At 38.2% G+C, this 23,104-nt stretch overlaps 1 protein-coding gene across 4 annotated transcripts in view; it reads left to right on the top strand.

The window, feature by feature from the left end:
- LOC146463666 (tyrosine-protein phosphatase Lar-like) overlaps positions 1 to 23,104 on the top strand; it is a 90,331-nt gene that overhangs the window by 57,798 nt on the left and 9,429 nt on the right. For all 4 annotated transcript variants that reach the window (XM_085084084.1, XM_085084086.1, XM_085084085.1 and 1 more), the window contains 10 exons: positions 1,432 to 1,731; positions 2,700 to 3,008; positions 5,320 to 5,619; positions 8,339 to 8,647; positions 11,610 to 11,909; positions 14,177 to 14,485; positions 15,849 to 16,142; positions 18,459 to 18,749; positions 21,728 to 21,830; positions 22,258 to 22,493. In XM_085084084.1, the coding sequence (XP_084940210.1) occupies positions 1,432 to 1,731; positions 2,700 to 3,008; positions 5,320 to 5,619; positions 8,339 to 8,647; positions 11,610 to 11,909; positions 14,177 to 14,485; positions 15,849 to 16,142; positions 18,459 to 18,749; positions 21,728 to 21,830; positions 22,258 to 22,493 (2,751 nt within the window). The remainder of the gene's footprint in view (positions 1 to 1,431; positions 1,732 to 2,699; positions 3,009 to 5,319; positions 5,620 to 8,338; positions 8,648 to 11,609; positions 11,910 to 14,176; positions 14,486 to 15,848; positions 16,143 to 18,458; positions 18,750 to 21,727; positions 21,831 to 22,257; positions 22,494 to 23,104) is intronic.

The following is a 23,104-nucleotide window of genomic DNA, read 5'->3' as shown; positions in this document are numbered from 1 at the left end:
AAATCCCTCATGTAAACACGCGCGGCTCCCGTTCGTTGTGTTTTGCTGGCGTAGCACGCGCAGCAAATGTGAACCGTTACAAAGCCATGATTCAGTTGGCTTTTAAAAAATAACCGATGAAGGCCGAAGTTGTTTGGCCGAAACGTCTTCGTTGCTCAATTAACGTTGTTGCTTACGTTGACAATAGTCAGTGCCAAACAAAAAAATTTTAGTTCTGATTTTTCTTGACAATTTAATCCGAATTTCTGAGGTAGGTGATGCCTTCCGAACAGATATTTCATCAAAATGAACTGTTGAGCGCCACTTTAAAATGATCGGGATACCTTACGATACACCCGGAAAATAAATGGATCCCCTAAACTTGTAACAGGATTCCGTATACGTAAGTATAAGGAATCAAAGAATACTAGTTAGTAGTAACTAACAGTGTGCAGTTGTCAACAAAATGGCGGCCGCTTCTTCGCGTTTTCGAAGTTTCTGTGAAGTTTCGCCCTCATCAACTATCCCGCGATAGAAATCTCGAGCTCATAATCAAATGGCCAATGTGCAGTAACTGGTCACATGGTACAAAATCCGCCATACTGGATGTAATATATCAAACACGAGGAAGAGTGTCTCCTCCGATTTCCAAACACCGAGAAGGAGGTTGGGAAAACGAGGCGCAGCCGAGATTTTTCAACCAACTTCGAGGTGTTTGGAAATCGGAGGAAACCTTCTTTCGAGTGTTTGATATAGTTTCTCAAACTACTGATAATTCGTGGAGAAATTCGAAGCAAAAGTTAACGAAATTTTATGATAATTAAGATCACATTTCTAAACCTCCTTTACGGTAGTGATTTGCTTTGTTTTGGTTTGATGAATTGTTAATGAGTTTGAGAAGGCAAAAGAATGTATTACATTCGAACACAGAGGAATTCCAACCTGTTAAGCTTTACTCATCCAGTATGGCGGATTTTTACCATGTGACCAGTTAGTGCAATAGGCCCATTGTTAATTATACAGTTCTCGGACACTGGCTTCCTTCTTCGTCAGTATCATCTCTCTCCGTATACCTTATGCACAGGGACTCAATAACAGTGACTTTTTTGTTTGTCATTTCATTTACCTGTTGTGTTAAAATTGGAACCAACTTTACACAAATGTTATTGTAAAATCATGATTTTTCTTCTTTCCAATAAAGGTCAAAGAGACGCATCTTTCTCCGAGCAGTCTCATTGCATGGTCCTCCAATATTCCCAGTATCATTTATAACCCCAAAGGCTACAAATACTGGCTTAGATAAAGTTGGTCCACTGTCCTTCCTCTCCAGCATATTTCGACGATTGCAAAAAGTAACAAATTACTAAAAATTCTGGAAAAAGAACTTAATTGGGTCAATCTATTGAAAGGATCATCACCCTCAGTAACTGAAACTTGTCATTTCTATATCAGGACCTGATGGTGCTCCGCAAAATGTAAGTGGATATAACACCAGCTCAACCAGCATCTTAGTCTCGTGGGATGAAGTGCCAGCGGACCTACAGAATGGTGTCATCACAGCTTACACCATTGCCTACCAGTCACAAACAGAGAATCACACAGACAGTGTTGAAGTTGGTCGCAATGATCATCAAAAGAACATAACAGGTCTAAAGGAATATGTGAACTACAATATCACGGTGTTTGCATCTACAGTGATAGGGGCTGGTCCACACAGTAGTCCTGTTATTGTTGTAAGAACAGACCAGGATGGTAAGTCTTTCTTCCTTAATAGCTTTTGTCGTTGTTCTTCTTATTTTAATATATGCGAAGTTTTTCTTTATCCAGAGGTTAATACATGTTTAGCTAGGTCTGTTTTTTATTCGAGAAATGGTCTATTTAACCTACATTATGGGGGTAAAAGAATACTTCTTATTGAACCACTTCACCACTGAAGTGGCGATGGAATACCTGCGGTTTTAACTAGCTTTCAATAAGTATATCCAGTCCTAACGTGCGTTTTTCAAGGCTCTCGATGAGCCTTCTAACCCGAAAGATATTTTTCTTATCCGTTTTGTACCGATTACTGATTTTTTTCTTACAAACTATTAAACTCAACGATTTTCCAAATCGTGAAAACCTTAATAAATTTTTGCTTTAAAAATTATCCAAAATTGAATTCAGTTTCGGTGTTGAATGTTGTGTATGTGAAATAGTTTTACAGCAGGAAATCGTTTTAGGAGTTAAAGAAACGTACGTCTGGCCCGGTGGACTACAAATTCTGCTATTTGTTCTGTTAACTCCCCACGACCTAAAGCGTTTCTTTTTACTGAATTTTCATATATTCGTTTTTTATTAAAGAATTAAAAAAAAACCAGACAAATTAAGCCCCAGTGGTAGAAAAAAGTTGGACGATTGTGCAACGATAAATGCGGCTGTGTGAACACTACTCTCTGGTAGTGAGGACATCAGTTTCATTTCATTGTATAGTGTTTTATTTCTATTCCATAGATTAAGCTATAAAAGTTTCTTTTTGGCGGTTTGGGAGGGGGGGGGGGGGTACTAATCTATATAGAGTTAAGTTTAAAGTTCTTTAGAGCAAGTCTTTGATTGCTTCTGAATCAGACCCGTCCTGTTTAATAAGGGCTTCTTAATGAATATTGATTACAGCTTATATTTTAATGAGGAGAATTTTCTCAGTAGATTCACTGACTCACTTGTACCGCCTGATTATTTTTCAGAGCCCAGCGCTTCGCCTGGGGGATTAAAAGAAGACGACACAACATCGACCAGTATTGCAGTTACGTGGAATGAAGTTCCCGCTACCGACAAAAATGGCATCATACTAAGCTACACCGTCAGGTACCAGGCGATTGGTGGAATCACTGTAAATGCACCTGTTAGTTTTACCAAGATTAATTCTCCCACAAGGATGGTGAACCTGACTGGTCTAATAAAGAATCAGAGGTACAATATCAGTGTTTTGGCGTCTACTGTTGAAGGAGATGGACCTTACAGCCCTCCAATATCGGCTTCAACAAACGAAGACAGTAAGTCAACATTTTTGTACGATATTACAAGATACAAAGCGTACTATAAAGCTTTAAATAAAATAGTTCTTGTTTCTTTTGGTGCTGGGAACCACTATCGCTACTTTTCACTTTCGGATGGTTGTAGCTTTATTTTCCTCCCTTCTGTGGGTCAACCTCACTGAATGAAATTATCGGTACATGGTCCTTTACGCAGGTCGTACACAGTCAGTATACAAAGTCGTATACGGAAAATACACAAGGTAAAAATGGAAGCAATATAGTTAAGTTAACTTTGAGGTCCCTTCCGGTCCAGCCGAAGGACAAAAGTAGTAGTGCCAAGGTTACTGGGGCGATGTATGACATTGAATGTGACTCTTGCAAGAAACGTTACCTAGGAGAAACAGCCAGGGCATTGGGGAACAGGCTGTCTGAGCACAGTAATAACCGCTATTTGCGGTTCGTGAACAGTTCGCTGGGAACAGACATCTATCCTCTACAAAGAACGTAGAGATTTCAAGCGCAAAGTTAAAGAAGCGATCTTTGTTAGAAGGAAAGAACCTGAAGGATATGATCCACCAGCGGACTTCAATCATCTTTCGTTTTGGATCACTTGGTAAAAAGATGAGATGAAAAGCTGTGTTTTTACACTTTATTTCGCTGATGAAGTTTCTAGGTTAGAAGCAAAAGCTCCTAATTGAAACCTTCCTTCTCCGATTAAAAGAATTTAGATACGTTAGTTAAAATATTGTTTCCAGTATTTCAGAATAAAAAGTAGCGATATTAAAACATGACGTTTCGGCGACGCCATGTCACCATTATCAAATGTAAATTATAATAAGGTGGGTAACGTTATATAAAGAAAGGAAGGTGACTCCATACCAGCAAAACTGTTCATTTAATTTTGCACATTCTTTTGTTTTACTCCATCTCGTTTTATTCCAATGTAATTTCACACCTTCCTTTCTTTATGTAACGTTACCCACCTTATTATAATTTACATTTGATAATGGTGACATGTCGTCGCCGGAACGTCATGTTTTAATATCGCTACTTTTTATTCTGAAATGTTTTTCCAAATCCTTAGTTATCAGAAGTTTCCAGTATTGTCATCCTTTTATGGCCTTTTAAAATACAAATTGGTGCAAATGTGCCCTGTCCAGATTCTTTAGCTGAAGAGTTAAATACCAAAAGTTTTGTGGAATTGAATCTAACTTTACGAATTCCGAATTTTCGGGACAAGCCCCTGATATCATCTGTATTTGTAAACAAATTGTGTTATTTTTGTTGCTGTATTAACGGGATTGCTGTCAGGGTTCCGAAATTGAAGCTGGCGTTTATTTTGCACTTTTGATGATGTATTCATTGCTCTTCCGAAAGCAAAAGGGAGTAGCTTTCAGTGTTGAAGAAAACTCTTGAATTTTTCTTGACAATTTAATCCGAATTTCTGAGGCGAGTGATCCCTTTCGAACAGATAATACAACGAAACGAGCTGTTGAGCGCCACTTTAAAATGATCGCCATACGTTACAGTAAACCAGGAAATTAAATGGATCCCCTAAACTTGAAACAGGATCCGTATACGTAAGTATAAGGCATCAAAGGATGCTAGTTGTTAGTATCTAACAGTGTGCAGTTGTGAACAAATTGGCGGCCGCTTCTTCGCGTTTTCGAAGTTTCTGCAAACCTTCGCGCTCATCAACTATCACGCGATAGAAATCTCGAGCATAAAATCAAACGGGCCTTTTGCAGTAACTGGTCAAATGATACAAAATCCGCCTTACTGGATGGCAAAAGAATGTATTAGATTCGAACACAGAGGAATTCCAACTTGTTAAGCTTGACTCATCCAGTATTTCTACCATGTGACCAGTTAGAGCAATAGGCCCATTGTTAATTATACAGTTCTCGGACACCGGCTTCCTTATTCGTCAGTAACATCTCTCTCCGTATACCTTATGTACAGGGACTCAATAACAGTGAACTTGTATTTGTCATTTCATTTACCTGCTGTCTTAAAATTGGAATCAACTTTACACAAATGTTATTTTAAAGTCACAATTTTTCTTCTTTCCAATAAAGGTCAAGGAGACGCATCTTTCTCCGAGCAGTCTCATTGCATGGTCCTCCAATATTCCCAGTATCATTTATAACCCCAAAGACTACAAATACTGGCTTAGATAAAGTTGGTCCACTGTCCTTCCTCTCCAGCATATTTCGACGATTGCAAAAAGTAACAAATTACTAAAAATTCTGGAAAAAGAACTTAATTGGGTCAATCTATTGAAAGGATCATCACCCTCAGTAACTGAAACTTGTCATTTCTATATCAGGACCTGATGGTGCTCCACAAAATGTAAGTGGATATAACACCAGCTCAACCAGCATCTTAGTCTCGTGGGATGAAGTGCCAGCGGACCTACAGAATGGTGTCATCACAGCTTACACCATTGCCTACCAGTCACAAACAGAGAATCACACAGACAGTGTTGAAGTTGGTCGCAATGATCATCAAAAGAACATAACAGGTCTAAAGGAATATGTGAACTACAATATCACGGTGTTTGCATCTACAGTGATAGGGGCTGGTCCACACAGTAGTCCTGTTCTTGTTGTAAGAACAGACCAGGATGGTAAGTCTTTCTTCCTTAATAGCTTTTGTCGTTGTTCTTCTTATTTTAATATATGCGAAGTTTTTCTTTATTCAGAGGTTAATACAGTCGAACCTCCCTTTGTGACCACCTCTCGTTAGCGACCACCTCTTATTAGCGACCACTTTTCCAAAATACCAAAAGTTTTCAGGTCAAACCGCTATAGATGGAACCTCTCGTAGGCGACCACCTCTCGTAAGCGACCACCTCCCGTAAGCGACCACTTTAAGAGATGATTGTTTGAAATTTTCAATTGTTTTCAATCTCCCGTTGGCGACCACTTGACACACAATCTGCTATATCTCTCACAAGCGGAAATTGAAAAATGTGTCGCTTTAACATATTGGCCACATCATTACAGCGGACGCCGTAAATCTTACAGTTTGCAGAAGTGTTTACTGATATAGCTTAGCATTGAAACAATTGATAAAATACACATGCACTTTACTTCACACTGAAATAAACTTTAATCAAATTGAATCCCTTGTAGGAAAGAAAAACTTTCTTATCTTTTATCTTTCTTATCTTTTTGCTTATGTTCCGTTCCCCGAAAATTTAGACAGCGCTACCTGAAGTAAGAAAAGAGTCAAGTTTCTTTCACAATAATTGTCTCCATCGCTGTATTAAGTAATTTGTGAGATAAAAACCATAATCACCATAGACCCTAAGATTTTTTGCCTAGAATAATTTTGGACCAGTCTTAATATACTTGTAGGTAAGAAACGTTATTACTATGGGTTTCGATAAGTACTGGCAAAAGGGTTAGGTCTCCGCAATTACTATATGTAAATTACCCGAAATTAAGACCACCTGTGGTCTGACCTCTGGTAAGCGACCACCTCCCGTAAGCGACCACATATCCTTGACATTATGGGTGGTCGCTTACGGGAGGTTCGACTGTACATGTTTAGCTAGGTCTGTTTTTTATTCGAGAAATGGTCTATTCAACCTACATTTTGGGGGTAAAAGAATACTTCTTATTGAACCACTTCACCACTGAAGTGGCGATGGAATACCTGCAGTTTTCATGAGCTTTCAAAAAGTATATCCAGTCCTAACGTGCGTTTTTCAAGGCTCTCGATGAGCCTTCTGACCCGAAAGATATTTTTCTTTACCTTTTTGTATGGTTTTCCGGTTTTTTTTTTTTTCTTACAAAATATGAATCTCAACGATTTTCCAAATCGTGAAAACCTTAATAAATTTTTGCTTTAAAAATTATCCAAAATTGAATTCAGTTTCGGTGTTGAATGTTGTGTATGTGAAATAGTTTTACAGCAGGTAATCGTTTTAGGAGTTAAAGAAACGTACTCCTGGCCCGGTGGACTACAAATTCTGCTATTTGTTCTGTTAACTCCCCACGACCTAAAGCGTTTCTTGTTACTGAATGTTCAGATATTCGTTTTTTTATTAAAGAATTTTAAAGCTTAATTTTATAATTTTACTGACAACAGATTTTAACATTTTACTGGCAAACTCATCTTTAAATCGATCAGGTCAAACTGATATTTTGAGCAATAAGTGAAAGTCAAGTTACTGGATAAAGTTAATAAATTACATTACATGATGTTGTTCTCTATTGTTACGTTAGGTTGAAATGCATTTTCGTGTAGTTTTGAGAAATTCTAAGTCTGTGTGTGTTACGCGTGCATGTACATATACTTGGGCAAGGTTGAAGAGAATTTTACTTACTTAATTAATTAATTAATGAATTAATTAGTGTGGACAACCGGATATTCGGAAACTATAAAAACATAATTTCAAGATAAAACTTCACGAAGTGTTACATAAGGTTCTGTTATTTGAGGACACCTATGTTGACACGCCTACTCTGATTTCCAAACTATCACAGTATTATTACAGGATAATTTATAGCTACCTCTTTTCTAAAGTTGCTAGTGTATATCATATACATGTATATGTATTTATTTTTAAAATGTCATTACTTTCGATCTCTTATATTTTACTGCTTTATTTCTTCTTATTTCTACTTGTTTGTTTTTTATGCTCCAATATACTTTGTACTTCTTTTTCCCTTCACTGCCCGCCTCGGTAAGCTTTCGTTACTTGTGGGCCAGTGTTATTAACTAAAAAATTCCAAAAACATAGGAAAGATTGCGTCAAGGTTTCCGTTTCTTATTCCATTAGGACTGCACGTCTTAAGAAAAGTTTAACATACAAATGTGTTTTTTTTTTTTTTTTTTTTTATGAAAACCAATCGCACATACCTTATCATTCTTGAGAACAAATAGCTCCACAAAATCACCAAAGCAATTCAAAATTGCCGCTATGGAGTTTGTGAGTGATGCCAGAGACCACACGTTAAGCAGCCAATTCATTGGGAAACAGAGTCAAATTTAGCCCAAGTAGTGGAAAAAAATTGGACCGGATTGTGAAACGATAAATACGGCCGTGTGAACACTACTCCCTGCTGGTGAGGACATCAGTTTCATTTCATTGTATAGCAGTGTTTATTTCTATTCCATAGAACAATCTAGAAAAAAGTTTCTCTTTCTTTGAGTACTAATCTGTATAGAGTTAAGTTTGAAGCTGTTTCAGAGCAAAGTTTTTGATTGCTTCTGAATCAGACCCGTCCTGTTTAATAAGGGCTTCTTAATGAATATGGATTACAGCTTATATTTTAATGATGAGAATTTTCTCAGTAGATTCACTGACTCACTTGTACCGCCTGATTATTTTTCAGAGCCCAGCGGTTCGCCTGGGGGATTAAAAGAAGACGACACAACATCGACCAGTATTGTGGTTACGTGGAATGAAGTTCCCGGTGCTGACAAAAATGGCATCATACTAAGCTACACCGTCAGGTACCAGGCGATTGGTGGAATCACTGTAAATGCACCTGTTAGCTTTACCAAGATTAATTCTCCCACAAGGATGGTGAACCTGACTGGTCTAATAAAGAATCAGAGGTACAATATCAGTGTTTTGGCGTCTACTGTTGAAGGAGATGGACCTTACAGCCCTCCAATATCGGCTTCAACAAACGAAGACAGTAAGTCAACATTTTTGTACGATATTAGAAGATACAAAGCAGACTATAAAGCTCCAAATAAAACAGTTCTTGTTTCTTTTGGTGCTGGGAACCACTATCACTACTTTTCACTTTCGGATGGTTGTAGCTTTATTTTCAGGTTGCTAAAACCGCCTCCCTTCTGTGGGTCAACCTCACTGAATGAAATTATCGGTACATGGTCCTTTACGCAGGTCGTACACAGTCAGTATACAAAGTCGTATACGGAAAATACACAAGGAAAAAATGGAAGCAATATAGTTAAGTTAACTTTGAGGTCCCTTCCGGTCCAGCCGAAGGACAAAAGTAGTAGTGCCAAGGTTACTGGGGCGATATATGACATTGAATGTGACTCTTGCAAAAAACGTTACCTAGGAGAAACAGCCAGGGCATTGGGGAACAGGCTGTCTGAGCACAGTAATAACCGCTATTTGCGGTTCGTGAACAGTTCGCTGGGAACAGACGTCTATCCTCTACAAAGAACGTAGGGATATCAAGCGCAAAGTTAAAGAAGCGATCTTTGTTAGAAGGAAAGAACCTGAAGGATATGATCCACCAGTGGACTTCAATCACCTTTTGTTTTGGATCACGGAATTAAAAGATGAGATGAAAAGCCGTGTTTTTACACGTTATTTTGCTGACGAAGTTTCTACGATAGAAGCGAAAGCTCCGAATTGAAAACCTTTCTTAATGAAAAGAATTTATATAGGTCATTTAAAATATTGTTTCCGGTATCGTCATCATTTTATGGTCTTTTGAAAAGGAAATTTGTGCAAATGTGATCTCTTCAGATTCTTTAGCTGAAGATTTTAATTACCGAAAATTATGCGGGGAATTAAATTTTACTTTCCGAATTAACGGAATTTGTGTCAGGGTTCCGAAAATAAAGGTGGCCTTTATTTCGCATTTTTGACGATGTATGCAGTGTTCTTCCAAAAGCAAAAGGAAGTAGGTCTAAGTGTGGAAGAAAACTTTTGTATTTATCTTGACAATTTAATCCGAATTTCTGAGGCGGGTTATGCTTTCCGAACAGATATTTCATCAAAATGAACTGTCGAGCGCCACTTTAAAATGATCGGGATACGTTACGATACACCCGGAAAATAAATGGATCCCCTAAACTTCTAACAGGATTCCGTATACGTAAGTATAAGGAATCAAAGAATACTAGTTAGTAGTAACTAACAGTGTGCAGTTGTCAACAAAATGGCGGCCGCTTCTTAGCGTTTTCGAAGTTTCTGTGAAGCTTCGCCCGGGTCAACTATCCCTTCCACCTCCGGCAGGCGTAAAATTCCGTGGAAGGCGACGGCGGGAGCCTCTGCCAGAAACCACTCCCAATATGGCTGCGACCCGGGGGAGTCATCTTGTAACTAGGGTGATGTGCGTACTTATGTCATGAAAATGGCGGGTGTTTGTGAAATTGTCATGTTGCGCGATCAGTGTGGGAGATTTACTCACGAAAACTTACCTACATGCTTAGAAATCGACGAAAGTTTGTTCCTCTCATGATTACTGTTTAGAAAACGCTTTTATTTTGCTGTGATGCCTTGAAACATCACTACAAGAATGAAATTCAAGTTACACGAGCGGCGATCGCGTGGAGATAAAAGAGTGCATGCAAAAAAATGATTTATTGAGGAAAAGTCTGCCAGCCGAGACCAAACAAAAAGTGTCAATTCAGTCTTAAAAGAGACCAGAGCAAGTAAGCTTAATGTTTTAATCAAAGCGTATTTTTTTCTATACCCCGAAACGACCAAACTTGATATTTTTATCTTGTAACAAGTTTAATCAGAAGAAGTTATAATGATCTTTCGGTGATTTAATTAGCATTTAGAGCTCACGGGAAGCTTGTTATTTACTGTGATGAAACAACTGTCTTTTAAAATAAGGTTTAAAAAGGCTAAAAGGCCTTTCAAGCCCAGAAAAGGCAATTATTTTTTCGTGACTATTGTTGATTTTCACGAAGCGAAATGTAGCAAGTCCACTCTCCACGGGTTTCAAGGGGGGCTTCGAATAAAAACGATTTTACTTTTTTCTAGAAATTGTGAAATCTCACCTTAAAACTAACGACCGCAAACTGTAGAGGCAAAGTAAATGCTGACTTCCGCCAAGAATGAAACTGTCAAATTTAGAGATGACCGAGAAATCTATCGATGTACAAGAAAACGACAAGGATGTACAAGAAAACGACATGCTTCAGGCAGAGGTTCACCGCCAAGTCAACCCTCTCAGCTTTTGCGCCTGCACTCACTTCGTTCAGCGGATACACATAACACCCCATCGAACCTCTGCGGAGGAGAGAGCAACTATCCCGCGATAGAAATCTCGAGCTCATAATTTAATGGGTCTTTTGCAGTAACTTGTCACATGGTGCAGAATCCGCCATACTGGATGGCAAAAGAATGTATTAGATTCAAACACAGAGGAATTCCAACCTGTTAAGCTTGACTCATCCAGTATGGCGGATTTTTACCATGTGACCAGTTAGTGCAATAAGCCCATTGTTAATTATAAAGTTCTCGGACACTGGCTTCCTTCTTCGTCAGTATCATCTCTCTTCGTATACCTTATGTACAGGGACTCAATAACAGTGAACTTGTATTTGACATTTCATTTACCTGCTGTGTTAAAATTGGAATCAACTTTACACAAATGTAATTGTAAAGTTATGATTTTTCTTCTTTCCAATAAAGGTCAAAGAGACGCATCTTTCTCCGAGCAGTCTCATTGCATGGTCCTCCAATATTCCCAGTATCATTTATAACCCCAAAGACTACAAATACTGGCTTAGATAAAGTTGGTCCACTGTCCTTCCTCTCCAGCATATTTCGACGATTGCAAAAAGTAACAAATTACTAAAAGTTCTGGAAAACAAACTTAATTAGGTCAATTTATTGAAAGGATCATCACCCTCAGTAACTGAAACTTGTCATTTCTATATCAGAACCTGATGGCGCTCCACAAAATGTAAGTGGATATAACACCAGCTCAACCAGCATCTTAGTCTCGTGGAATGAAGTGCCAGCGGACCTACAGAATGGTGTCATCACAGGTTACACTATTGCCTACCAGTCACAAACAGAGAATCACACAGACAGTGTTGAAGTTGGTCGCAATGATCATCAAAAGAACATAACAGGTCTAAAGGAATATGTGAACTACAATATCACGGTGTTTGCATCTACAGTGATAGGGGCTGGTCCACACAGTAGTCCTGTTCTTGTTGTAAGAACAGACCAGGACAGTAAGTCTTTCTTCCTTAATAGCTTTTCTCGTTGTACTACTTATTTTAATATATTTTATATATTAATTTATCCAGAGGTTAATACATGTTTAGCTAGGTCTGTTTTTTATTCGAGAAATGGTCTATTTAACGTACATTTTGGGGTTAAAAGAATACTTCTTATTGAACCACTTCACTACTTAAGTGGCGATGGAATACCTGCGGTTTTCATGAGCTTTCAAAAAGTACATCCAGTCCTAACGTGCGTTTTTCAAGGCTCCCGATGAGACTTCTGACCCGAAAGATATTTTTCTTATCCCTTTTGTACGGATTACTGATTTTTTTCTTACAAACTATATTTTATCGAGAACTCCTAGAATATTTTAACGATGTGAAGAAAAATAGTCGTCAAGATAAAAAAAAGTAAATTTGTCCTGTGGAATAATCAAAACATTACAATTGATGGCAATTTAGTGTTTTGGAAATCATGGTTCGACAGCAATGTCATACTTATTCATGATCTTTTAAATTCGGAAGGGAATTTTCTTTCTCTTGATGAATTTAGAGGAAAGTTTAACCTCAAGGTTATTTTTTTTGCAATATTTTCAACTATTATCTGCAATCCCTACGGATCTCAAAAGGCAAGCTTTAGAATCTTCAAATGCAGTTTTGCGTCGCGATTCTTTTATTTCTCGTACTCTGAAAATCTCAGAGGACGTAATTTTAGATCTCATGAACTTACGTTGTAAAAACTATTATAAATTAATAACTGAGACATCTACTGCTGTCCCAACTTCTATTAAGACTTGCGAGAAGCAATTTCCTGTGATTTCAGATAATTGGCAAAAAGGGTTTAGCTACATTTCTGCCGCTTCTCAAGATAATAAATTAAGAGAATACTCCTTTAAATGTTTACATAGAATAATTACGACTAGAAAAGAGTTCAAAAGATGTAAATTGTCTGATGACGATCTCTGTCCTCGATGTTCTAATCCCGATTCCATCGAGCACACTTTCATTAATTCGGGCATTAATTGTCCTGATTCCAATTCTTTCTACAACCTTACACTTGGGTGGTTCAATGGCATGCATAATACAAAAATAGATCTCTGTAGCAATCATCTTGTTTGTTATATGTTCATGGAGAACCTCTTTACTTCAAACTTGACTATTCCCCAAAAACGCAAACTAGACATACTTCTTCTATATCAGAAGAAATATACTTATCGCTGTGAAGTGTTGGAAAAGAACCTCGATCTTAACCATTTTATTAACAAGATTTATTTGCAATGGAAATTAGAAAATTGTGGCATCCTGTAACCTCTCCATTTATGTATTTATTTTTTAAAATGTAATTACTTTTGATCTCTTATATTTTACTGCTTTTTTTTTTCTTTTCTCCAATATATTTTGTACTTCTTTTTCCCTTTCACTGCCCGCCTCGATAAGCTTTCGCTACTTGCGGTCCAGTGTAATTAAAGGGGCAGTGTCATGGGAGATCGATTGGAGATATCATGATTTTTGGCCAAAATTCACTAAATTTAAACTTTGAACACTGTGTTAATTAATTTCACAGTCGCTTATTTAAAGAAATATTACTACTGATTCTAAGACGAAAGGTTGAACCAACATATAGTACAACCGGCGATTTTTAGTTTGAACCCCTCTATCTTGGTCATCTGTCGGCGAAAATATCCTTGGATAGTTTCTTTGCATTCTGATAGTCTTTAAATGGACTTTTGTCATTATATCTTGGCTGCTATCAACCGAATAGCGTCTTTCCAATTTTCGATGTGTTACTAAAAATAGCGTGATACTGTCCCTTTAACTAAAACATTCTTTAAACGTATTAAAGATTGCGTCAAGGTTTCCGTTTCTTCTTCCATTAGGACTGCACATCTTAGAAAAGTATAACATACAAATTTTTTTTAATTTTTTTTTTCTGAAAACCAATCGCACATACCTTATCATTCTTGAGAACAAATAGCTCCACCAAATCACCAAAGTAATTCAAAATTGCCGCTATGGAGTTTGTGAGTGATAAAAGAAATGCGGCCGTGTAAACACTACTCTCTGCTGGTATGGACATCAGTTTCATTTTATTGTATAACGGTGTTTATGTCTATTCCATAGAACAGTATAGAAATAGTTTCTCTTTTTTCGGGAACTAATCTGTATAGAGTTGAATTTGAAGCTGTTTCGGAGCATAGCTTATATTTTAATGATGACAATCGTTTCTCAGTAGATTCACTCACTCACTTGTACCGCCTGATTATTTTTCATTTCAGAGCCCAGCGCTTCGCCTGTGGGATTAAAACTAAAGGACACAACATCGACCAGTATTAAAGTTACGTGGAATGAAGTTCCCGCTGATGACAGAAACGGTATCATACAAAGCTACACCGTCAGGTACCAGGCGATAGGTGGAATCACTGTAAATGCACCTGTTAATTTTACCAAGATTGATTCTCCCACAAGGGAGGCGAACCTGACTGGGCTAATAAAGAATCAGAGGTACAATATCAGTGTTTTGGCGTCAACCATCGAGGGAAATGGACCTTACAGCCCTGCAATATCAGAACAAACAAACCAAGACAGTAAGTCTACAATTTTTTTACGATTTTGCAAGATACAAAGATACTGTAAAGTTCCAAACGTAAAAATTCTGGCGCTGGCTTTTCAAGTTGCAATTTTATTTTCACGCAACTAAAACCGCCTACCCTCTCCAGGTCAACCTCGCTGCATGAAATTATCGTTATTACCCAGGTCAGGTCAGTGCAGAAAGTCGTATTCGGAAAATATATAGACTATGACCAAGAGACTATGAGGTAAGAGAGCGAATCCCTGTGCCCCATGATAATTATTTTCAATCTTTTTTTAGTTCGCGCCATGCTACTTTGGGAAATTATAATCCGCCATTGAGTTTAAAATTAAATGACTTCACTCCATGTCATGATCATTATTAAAAACTGGATCATTGTATAATGCGGCCATGGCATAGGATCCTTTATGTTAACCATGTTCAAGAAATAGAGACCATTAAATTGTCCTCTGGTTGTTCTTGCGAAGCGAAATCGGCAAGATCTAGTAATATTTCTTGATTTTTTTTCATAAAACAATGATTCCACTTGCGTTTGTCGGATATCAGATGATTATAGCCAACTCGGCGCTACACGCCTCGTTCTCTGTCTATCATCTCATTTCCAACGCGCACTTGTGGAATAATTGTTACGTATACGTCAAGGTAAGCCAGAGAAATATACGGATCTTATACACTTGTATCAGGATTCCGTATACTTAAGGTAAAAGGTCTTGATAGCAGGAAACATGTTATATTTATTTTGAATTCATTTCTGTGTCTTATTTCGTAACTAACGATGGCTGTTGTAACGGCCAAAACATGTCTTCATGATTAAAAAGTGTTGTTTTTTCTACATAAGTATAAGGAGTCAAAGGTATACTAGTCATTATACAATCCTCAGACACGGGTGACCCTATACTTCAGTATAATATCGTTATACCACCTTATATGTGTTTAAATTAGAACTAACTTTACAAGAAATTTACTGAAAAAGTCATGTTTTGGTTTTTTTTCTAATAAGATTAAAGAGATCCATCTCTGTCCGATCAGTCTCTTTGAACTTTGGTATACAGCATTTCGATTGTTTTAGCCAGTAGCAGCAAGAATCAAGTTATATTTGACATCAATATTTTGGGGGATCGATAGTATTGGAAAGGCCAGGAGGAGGCGAAAACTAGCTTGAAGGGGTATCTCGTATGGTAAACTGAATTGATTATTGTAATTTGAAGCGCTGCTGAATGGCCACTTTTAGTTTTCGGTTTCTAGCTTGGTAAAGTAATTGTTAAATACCTAGAATGATTTCAAACATGTCTTCGTTGTGTTGAGGGTTACTTTCTTCCATAACACTGTAAGTTTTATGTTTTCTTTTCTTTCCGCAGAGCCCGGTACCTTTCCTGTTGATGTGGATGGTCAGGCTCAGAATTCAACTGAAATTTTAGTGACGTGGGGAAAAGTGCCAGAACCACAAAGGCACGGTGATATCAAATACTACACTGTTTACTGGAAGACAGAAGTAGGGGAAGAGAAAAGTATAGACGTTAAGGCTCCCGAACAAGAGGTTAAACTGACAAAACTTATCAAGTTTACGAAGTACAGTATTAAAGTATCAGCTTCCACTATCAAAGGTGAAGGACCAGCCAGTGATCCGATTGTTGTGCCAACCGATCAAGACAGTAAGTAAAGACCTATTAACTATTTTTGTTAAGTGCCACCATTTATGAAGTAATGTATCAAACTCGAGGAAGAGTGTTTCTTCCTTTTTCCAAACACCGAGAAGTGCGCCAAGTTTTTTTTAACCCCCATTTGAGGTGTTTGGAAATCAGATAAACGCAGTTTGGAGTGTTTGATATAGCTTCGCAAATCATATATAGTTCGTGGAGAAAGAAACTGTGGTGCTACATCAGTGAGGGAGTGGGAACGAATCTTTAGTTTTTTTAACAGAGCTGATTGGGTAATTTGGCCAGCGTAAAGAGAACCGTGTTGACGTTTCTAGCGAAAGCTTGTCGTCAGAGCGAAGTCTATTCCCTCTGACGAAGGGTAAGCGCTCAAAAAGACATCTCGAATTTCTTTACGGTGGCCAAATTACCCAATCAGCTCTGTTGAAAAAAAACAAAAATTTGTTTGTAGTGTCAGTTGTGTATTAAAATAGTATACCGTACCTTAATTTTTTTTTTTTTTTTTTACTTTTGTTTTTTCATACAGACATAAATCCACAGCACTCTAAACAAAATATAAAAATTGGTGATATTGATGCATATGTTGTGGTTTAAATTTGTTTTTGGTCAGGGTTTAAATAACTGAGGAGAAAGTGCTGCCTTTGTAAATGACATCTGCAAATGGTTAGACTTTCTAGTCTTCTCGGACAAGGAAGATAAACCGTAGGCCCCGTCTCACAACACTACAATGTTCATAACCCTGTGGGACGTTAAAGAACCCACACACAAATCGCAAAGAGTAGGGCATGGAGTTCCTGGTGTGCTGGTCTGGTCTTTGTGCTATAGAGGGCCACTGGGTTATCAGTTTCCTTACTGTCATGTGCTACCCTCTTAAAATAAAGTCATCAGTTCAGCTCAGTTCAAACCAGTTTGATTTTTATTTTCCTTTGTGTGGTATTCATTACCATAATCTGAGACAAGGGGAAATAAAAATCAAACTGGTTTGAACATTTTTAAACCGAAAACAATTTTGAACCACAACATACAGTTACATCAGAAAGTCAAATTTGTGGTTAAACTTTCCGTTTAAAACCTTTTTATAACCCTTTTCAAAAAATGTTCAATCTTACTTTCCCTACAATTCAGTGCTTCAAAAGAAAAACCATCCACGTCCCCGACTTCTTCGGTGCACATACCCCAGCTGGTTGTAGAACGTTTAACTCTTTTTCTTACCATTGCATGAGCTTAGCAAACCTTTGAGAGTACGAACTGCTTATGCTGCCACCTTTCATTCCTTATGGTTTATTCTCACAATGCGCATGCCTCGCGAAGGGGGACTGCCAGCTTTTAGTAACAGTAAACGAACACGCTCTCCTCTAATCCTCCCTGGAGGTCTTTCTTTCTTTCTTTCTTTCTTTCTTTCTTTCTTTCTTTCTTTCTTTCTTTCTTTCTTTCTTTCTTTCTTTTCAAATACATGTCTCCTATAAAGAATTAGATTATTACATATGGTCAGCAGTCATTTCAGTAATTTAAGAAATAATAACATGTACATCAAGATCGGTTTTTCCAGTTTATCTTGGAAAGACATAATAGATTCCGCCTCAACTAATGTCAGTGGAAATTTGTTGCGGACACACGTACTTTATACGAGTGCTTGTGTAAATGGCGGCTTTCGCGCCCAGCTGACAGGTGTTTTGACACTTCTATGGCAGGAAAGTTTGAGGAATGACTTACAGATCGCTTTATAAGTATAAGAAGTAGCGAATTTGGTTTCAGAAAGAAAGAAAAAAAAACACCAAAACGAATAAACTTACCTTGATTTGTATACGTAATCGGTTACGATTATGTTCCTTCGATGATCCCGGAGCAGAATTACAGTAACCGATTTCAGTGGCAAATCCCATCCTTGAGTTAGACTAAGATTTGCTTGAAAGGCATCTAGAAAAAAAAAAAAAGATTTGCTTATTAATTGTGACAAGTCTTATCAAAACGAGAGACAGTGTTTTATGGTGTTAATTTTGCTATTCACACGTGCTATATTGCGTTAACCTACAATTGTAATTTAATCAACCCAGTTCTGTGACCTGAGACAATTTTTTCTCCTAATGTTGCAAAATAGTTTACTCCGAGAGAGATCTGTAGCCGAAGGAGCTACTTCATGTGTATTTTCTTTTGCAACTTGTCCTGCAATGGAATGGTATTGCAATTTCCAAGAAAATAAGCCTGATGTTTTTGAGCACTTCAAACGAACAACATCCATAAAATTCAATATACCTTCAAAGTTCGTCCATTAACCCTACAATTGGTCAAATTGTTATTGTTGCTGTTTTTCAGTACCTTCCAGGTCTCCAACAATCGAAGACGTGCAGGTGCTTAACAGCACTAGCGTTCTGGTGATATGGAATCCAGTTCCTGAGGAGTCCAGACACGGCATTATTATTAACTACACCATACACTACAAGGACGTGGAGAGAGGGAACAGTAAAACGAAGGGTGTCAAAGCACCTGCTTCAAACGCAACTATTAATGGGCTGCGACAGAAGGCTAAATATTCATTTAAGATTCAAGCTGCAACTGTCAAGGGCAGTGGTCCAAACAGCACAGCTCGAACGGCGGAAACAGAGCGTGAGTAAAACATTGAAAGCCATCCGATAGTCGTTATTGAGGTGAACAATGGGAGAACATAAGTATTATTTTGCGTTTGGGTTGGGCTGCCTGTGCAAATGCATGCGGAACAAATCGAGGTTGGCGGATATTTTGTTTCCTTGTCGCGCAAATTTACCTCGTTTTGATGCAAAAATCTGGCCTCATTTTCACGTGGATTTCACCCACACAAGTCCCCCCTCTCTTCAACACACAAATTGGCATGTCGTCCGCACTTTGTAGTCTGTGATTACTATTGCTGGTACTTAAACCTTCTTACTTTAGCAGACACGGTGAATGGTATTTTCTGTGGTCAGATTGAAATCAGCGAATCTGATTACCTAAGTCGATATTAACTATTTTACAAGCGAGTAGATGGCGAGTTCGAAGCTTCTGTTGGTTGATAGCTCAATCGCTACCAACTGTCATGCAAAGTCGATAAAAATCAAGTGAGACAGCGGTTGAACAACAATATAAAGAACCGCGAGGGCTCTTGGGACGAAAATGGGGTGTGGCGGGAAAAGAGAGAGTCCTTTACAACTTGCAGGCGCATACTCGGAACGAGCCAATCAAATTAAACTAGGCCTCTTTTTGCCCATCCAACTGTCGCCGATGTATTCAACAGAGGAATTCGCAAGAATGGTTTATTTCAAGCTAGTTTGGTTTGTAAGTTCGGCAATTTTCCTGGTACACGCTCCCAAGAAGTCTTTGTGTATCCAATCAGCTTTCGAGTTCGCCCAATAGTTGGTTACTGGGAATGTTATTAATTAACAATTATTCGCCGAAGGTGAAGTAGATATTGGAACATTCACCAATATTTACTGAGCCTGAGGCGAATAATTGTTTTAGTATAATTACTCAGGTGATTATCAGAGAAAAACATGAACCGTCCGAAAAATGTCGATGTTGTTTGTTTGTTTGTTTAAAATTGTCACGAGTCAATGAACAGAGACGCGCAGTCTGCCGATCACATGCTCAATCGAAATCACATGCGCAATCGATAAACTGCACAGGGCCTCAAGCAGAATGTCAGTATTCTTTAACTGCCGCTTCATTGAGACGAAGCACTGACTTCTGTGAATGAATGTTGGGTTTCTCCGACCCGTTTACCAAAATAGATGGAGATGAATCAGGCTGTTTGGTGTAAAACTCTAGTCGGGATCACAAGTGTCAGCGATAGCACTTTATTGCACAATTTCTTGTTGACATGATGGCTTCGCCGGTAAAAGGACGTTTATAAATTGCCCTCGGAGATAACCTGCTTCAGGTAGGAATTAAGTTCTTTATTGGCTCCTCTAAACAAGTACACGGCTGTCGCAGATGAAAATTTTTTGGTGTGAGGCGGTGACTTTAGATGGTGGTCGAGAGCCGCTCGAACCGACAACAAACTAGTTTTCAGATTATAAAAACTTTTGTCTCTTCTCGTCACTGAAACTGAAAACTTAGAGAGACATTAATTCATCTTGTTTACTTCCATGCTTTCAAATTCTGTCTTAAATTCGTTTTGTTTGTGAAATCATTCTGTTAATAGAGAAAATCTTGCTCGGATTTAACTTAACTTGTTGTCTTCATGTTAAGTCCTCGACATCGACAACATGCATTTTATAAGGGGTTTTATTACAATTAGCAAAATTTTCATATCTTGCCTTCGAAAAGTGTCACCTCGGACTTAGCTGCATCTTTATTGCCTTTCGGAATTGCATTTTCTTTCATCCTATTTACTTCTTCCTCAGAAACATCAACAAATCGCTAAGCGGCCATTTTGAAAATTAGTGCTCCCGCTATAATCACCTCGCGCGAGGTGATTATAGCAGGATATGACGCAATCCTCGACCAATCAGATCAACAGAATCTCTATAATCACCTGAGTAATTATACTAAAAGGCTGATAATCGATGATCGAGTGCGGTGCGTCCTTAAAAGATGTTAGGGTGCGTTTTTTTTGGAGAATCCAAAAACAGTTTGTGATCTCTACGGTGGCCCATATAGGACATCAATCTTTTTTTTTTTTTTTCAATTCAAATCTACGACTCCAATTTTTTAAAATTAATTTCAAATTGTACAACTCGGGTTTTTAACACAAAAATCTGAGTTGTTAACCTCGTGCGATTTACAACTCGGATTTTCACTACAAAAATCCGAGTTGTAAATCTCGTGCAATTTACAACTCGGATTTTCACTACAAAAATCCTAGTTGTAAATCTCGTGCAACTTACAACTTGGATTTTCACTACGAAAATCCGAGTTGTAAATCTCGTGCAATGTACAACTCGGATTTTCACTACAAAAATCCGAGTTGTAAAACCCGCGTAATTTACAACTTGAAATTTTGTAGTGAAAATCCGAGTTGTAAATTGCATGACACGTGATTTACAACTCGGATTTTTGTAGTGAAAATCCGAGTTGTAAATCTCGTGCAATTTCAACTCCTGAGTTTTAAAACCTCGTGGAATTTACAACTCGGATTTTCACTACAAAATTTCGAGTTGTAAATTGCACGGGTTTTACAAGTCGGATTTTTGTAGTGAAAATCCGAGTTGTAAATTCCACGAGGTTTTACAACTCGGATTTTTGTGGTGAAAATCTGAGTTGTGAATTGCAATAGATTTACAACATCGATTTTTGTGGTAAAATCCGAGTTGTAGATTTGACTTGAAAAAATATATATATATTGATGCCCTATATGGGCCACCGTAGATCTCAGATCATTCGAATCATGGTGCATCAAAGGAACCGACGAATCCTTGTCCAGAGTGGATTCGTCGGTTCCTTTGATACACCATGATCCGGATGATCTGAGATGACAAATCCATTTTTTGGATTCTCCCAAATAAACACACCCTTAGTCTTCGTTTGACTGTTTTAGCATACAGAGAAAGAAGACATTTCATTTTAGAAAATAGCTTCTGTCAGCGTCTGTTTTGAGAATACTTTTTTGTTTTACATACTGTTTGTTTCAGCTGTACCTACGGTTGCTCCACCTCCTAAAGAAAACGTTGGCACAACAGAAGTAACAATCCCGATTAACAACAAGGAAACTTTAAGCAATGGTAATCCAGTCAGGTTAGTTATGTAAGATAGTACTTAACCTTACATCAGTTTGTGAACATAGATATATTTTCGGAGCCGTGGTGTTAGAGAAAGGTCTTTCCCTATCAATGTAGGCCATGTGGTCTTTAAGCCATGTTGGTCTGAATAAGACGCTCTGCAGCTTTAAAGCAGAAATTAATACAGACTTAGCTCGTATTGTAAGTTTTGCCTCTTGCCAAGAGCCTGGACCTTATAAGTCCCCCGGCTTCAAATTCAGGCTTCCCTGTCACCAAGCGCATTTTGTATGTGTAGTATGTAATATTTAGTCATGTGTGACGAAGCAAATAAAGCTTTTGAACAGTTTTGATGGAAATTGGCATCCGGCATGCTCTGTTATCCCTAAACCCGAATAAGAAACTTACGAATTTCTTGGCCACTGATATTGTTATTCCATCCACAGTTTCATTCAAGTGATTGTTATGCAATTAAAGAAAGATCAAAATCCAGGAAATCCTGCTGATACCAAATATGAAACCGTCACACGAACTTACGATAATCAAAAAGAGGGCGAGCCTTATATTACGGCTGAGTTTTCCAAAACGGATGCAGGAACAACATTCGATGTTGGAGATGAAAAGTACTACTCACGAGTTGGGATATCTACGGAAGCCAAAAGAAAGCGAAGAGCTTTGCCTCGTAAGTTGGATATACAGCTGTTTCGACAAAGGTTGTCAAAAAGAAGCGTAAAAGCGTACGCGACAGTAGCCTGCGTAGCAGTCGTTTCCGTTTCCTTTCAGCCAAGTGGGGCAAGCGCGCGAGGGCATTGGGCAAAAGGAGCAAACAAATGTAGGAGCAGGGGGGAGGGGCGGGGAAGGAAAGGAAAGGAAACAGGCGTTCCTTTTCTTCCCCCCCCCCCCCGTCTCCTACTTTTTTTTTTTTGCTCCTTTTGCAAAATGCCCTCGCGCGTTTGCCACGCTTGGCTAAAAGGAAACGGAAACGACTGTTACGCAGGCTAGCGACAATGCCACAAGGCAGTCTGGGAAATACTCAATAAATTTAAATAAAAGCCCAGGCTCCATTTTGTTTAACACACGCAAACAAGTATACATTTACCGCCTTCCATTGCGCCGCGGTGTAAACTCGTCAAATTGACGATGCAAAAGTGAACAATCACAACCCATCATGCCTTTCGGTATTGTCGCGTACGCTTTAATGCTTTTCATTTGGACAACCTTTGTGGAAACAGCTGTAAGCTAGCACAATTCTCGGCTAGAATTGTATTTTCGAAAATTGGTTAACTAACTTTT

This window comes from Pavona decussata, unplaced genomic scaffold (genome assembly GCF_977016875.1).
Source record: "Pavona decussata unplaced genomic scaffold, jaPavDecu1.1 SCAFFOLD_175, whole genome shotgun sequence".
Classification (NCBI taxonomy): domain Eukaryota; kingdom Metazoa; phylum Cnidaria; class Anthozoa; order Scleractinia; family Agariciidae; genus Pavona; species Pavona decussata.
This window is presented reverse-complemented; position numbering and strand designations above follow the sequence as displayed.